Source organism: Monopterus albus, unplaced genomic scaffold, assembly GCF_001952655.1.
Source record: "Monopterus albus unplaced genomic scaffold, M_albus_1.0 scaffold235.1, whole genome shotgun sequence".
Classification (NCBI taxonomy): Eukaryota; Metazoa; Chordata; class Actinopteri; order Synbranchiformes; family Synbranchidae; genus Monopterus; species Monopterus albus.
Window position 1 is genome coordinate 548,622 of NW_018128115.1, and position 2,699 is coordinate 551,320.

Here is a 2,699-nt window from a genome sequence, read left to right on the forward strand (position 1 = left end):
GGAGGTTTCTTCCGTTAAAGGGAGTTTTTCCTCCCCACTGTCGCCAAGTGCTGCTCAAGGGGGATTTGTTGGGTTTTCCCTCTGTAATAATATTGATAACAGTAAGGTCTAGACCTTACTTTGTAAAGTGTCCTGAGATGACTTTTGTTGTGATTTGGCGCTATACAAATAAAATTTGATTTGATTTGAAAGTTGTGAATATATTCATGAGGATTGAATGAAAACGATGAAAATAAAAATAAACAATTTTGCAGCATGTTAGTGTTTTTATGTTGAAGTATAAACCGAACATATGTACGTCATTGCAGAGCCGTTCTCTATACATAATACATGGATTACCCGGCGTGTCCGTCCATCCAAAACATAAAATACTTCAGTACTCATCCATTCCAGTGGCCCCGCTCCATGTGTCTGTTACGGGACGAGCCGCTAACCACGCCGCCTGTGCGCAATGTCCTTCAATAACTCTTTGTACGTAGCATTAAGTCAGAATCGACGTACGTCAGATATTTTGCGTAAACATCCACAACAAACATGGCGGACGGTAAGTTCATTGTTCACTATTGAGCCTGTTTTTCATGAATTTTACTCTATTTCAGTTTCTGTGCTACGTGTTTTCGGTTGGATTTAATGCTTTTATGACGCGGTTTCAGCCCCAGAGGTCAATATCAGCCGTTAGAGAGCTATTTACCAGGTGGAGGCTGTTGGTGTGAGGCTAAGCTAACTTATCGCCCTTCACAACGATGTGCGGTTGGACCCAAGATTTTTTTAATTAAAGTGTTTTTATTCATTTTTATCCCATCATAGGATGTTAGTAAATGTTTGTACAATTACCGGAAGACTGAGTGATGTAGACTGAAAACGTCAAAACCCATTTGAGATTTCGTTTTATTGACGCGCTCTGTTAGCGAGCAGACACAAAGTGGCATAAACTTTTCAGTGATTTTACTTATTTGTCTTTTCATTTTAGACAAATAAATTAGTGTTTATAATGTCTAATGTTTCTCGGAGACGTTTGCTAATAAAACACACCTCTGCTGTTCTGATTAGAGCTCTGTCAAACCTAATTCATTTTAGAGACCTAGCTATTTACAAACGTGAAGATAAGGTCGGTCACACATCGTCAGGCTTTGCTGTGAATACGACGTGATGCAGGTCAAACCGAGCGGCGTTTCATTTAACCTTAGCTAAGTCTAAACCTGGAAGTAACGTAACCGTACTCAGTTAAAAAACCACCAGTTTAGGGACATTGGAATCTGCAGGGGTGAACCTATTGATCTCTCGGTCATTTTGATTATTACCGCTGTGGTGATCAATCATCGGTGAATACTAACAGCTTAGAAATATGGATGGTTTCTGGAAACTGTTATGTCACTGTCGCTGTAGTTATTTCCGCGAATGAAAATGTAGATGTTAAAATTTCTAGTTTGTTACGTGGGTGGAAATTCGGGCTGATCTTAGAAACAGAGGTTCATCATGTTGATCATCAGAATCATCATCTCTAACATTAGATCTCACCGGCAGGTCTCGGTTCAGTTCTGCTGCTCAGACAAAGTAAGACCTAAATAAATCAGCAGTAAACAAAAGCCTGTAAATACTTTTGTTTGTTCTGCAGATCACACAGATGCGGATCAGTCCATGGAGGGACACACACCTGTGAGTAGCACAAACAGTACACAAAGTAGGTCTACAGTAGACAGTACTACACGGTACTGTTCTGTGTACATGGTGCTGTTAAAGGAGCAGTACAACATTTAATGAAACAGACATTTAGATGTGTAAATGTCAAAGTGAACTTAAAGTGAACTGACTGTTGTTTGGATTAAGTTTTTTTTCTGTTTTGCTCAGATTCTTTTGATCAAGTGTATTTGTATAGTCAGTGAACATGAATCCTCCTGCAGGTGTCTGAAAACCCTCACGCAGAGTACGGCCTGACGGACAACATCCAGGTAACACACACACACACACACACACACACACAGTGCAAAGAGAAGGTGGAGGCAGACTCCCACCATGCTTTGCTTTGCTGTTGCTCCTCAGAGGACGGTGGAAAACGAGAAGGCGAGCGCAGAGAAGATCTCAAAGCAGAAAGTGGATCTGCAGGCACTGCCGACCAGAGCGTACCTGGACCAGACGGTGGTCCCAATCCTGCTGCAGGGCCTGTCGGTGCTCGCCAAAGAGAGGTCGGTACACCACACGTGGAACACAATGTGCTATTAAAGGATAAGGGGGAGGTGACAGTGGTGCAGTGGGTACAGCAGTCATCTCCCAAACGGAAGGTTGAAGGTTCAAATCTCAGTGCCTGCAGTCCACATGTCGAAGTGTCCTTGGGCAAGACACTGAACCCCCCAGAGCCATCGGTTGAGTTGGCACCGCAGATGGCTGCCTTGGTTCTGTACTGGAAACAGATTCCTTGTGTGTAACATACTTGGCCAAATAAAGGTGATTATAAGGTGTCATTTTCTGTATTAACAGTATTTTTAAGTCCCCGTACCAGTGAGCTGCCTCTGCTCACAGTTAATTCATCCAACCCTGGCTTAGCTTGTTCATCTGTGCCAAGACTACCAGTGATAAACATTTATGAAAACTATTTGTAAATGTTCCAAGAGGTCATTGTGTTTGCAGACTGTGCATGGCCTGCCTGTGTCGTCCTGCTCATCGGAGGCTCTCATTTCTCTTTCAGACCTCCAAACCCCATT

The 2,699-nt window shown here is 42.7% G+C and overlaps 1 protein-coding gene across 1 annotated transcript; it reads left to right on the plus strand.

The window, feature by feature from the left end:
* Window positions 1-386: 386 nt before the first annotated feature.
* On the plus strand, window positions 387-2,696 carry dpy30 (dpy-30 histone methyltransferase complex regulatory subunit; the record flags this gene model as incomplete). The annotated part of the gene is made up of 5 exons (XM_020620284.1): window positions 387-544; window positions 1,616-1,656; window positions 1,902-1,949; window positions 2,041-2,183; window positions 2,684-2,696. Coding segments are annotated over exons 1-5 (255 nt in total), but the record flags the coding sequence as incomplete, so codon positions are not given.
* Between the last annotated feature and the right edge of the window lie 3 nt (window positions 2,697-2,699).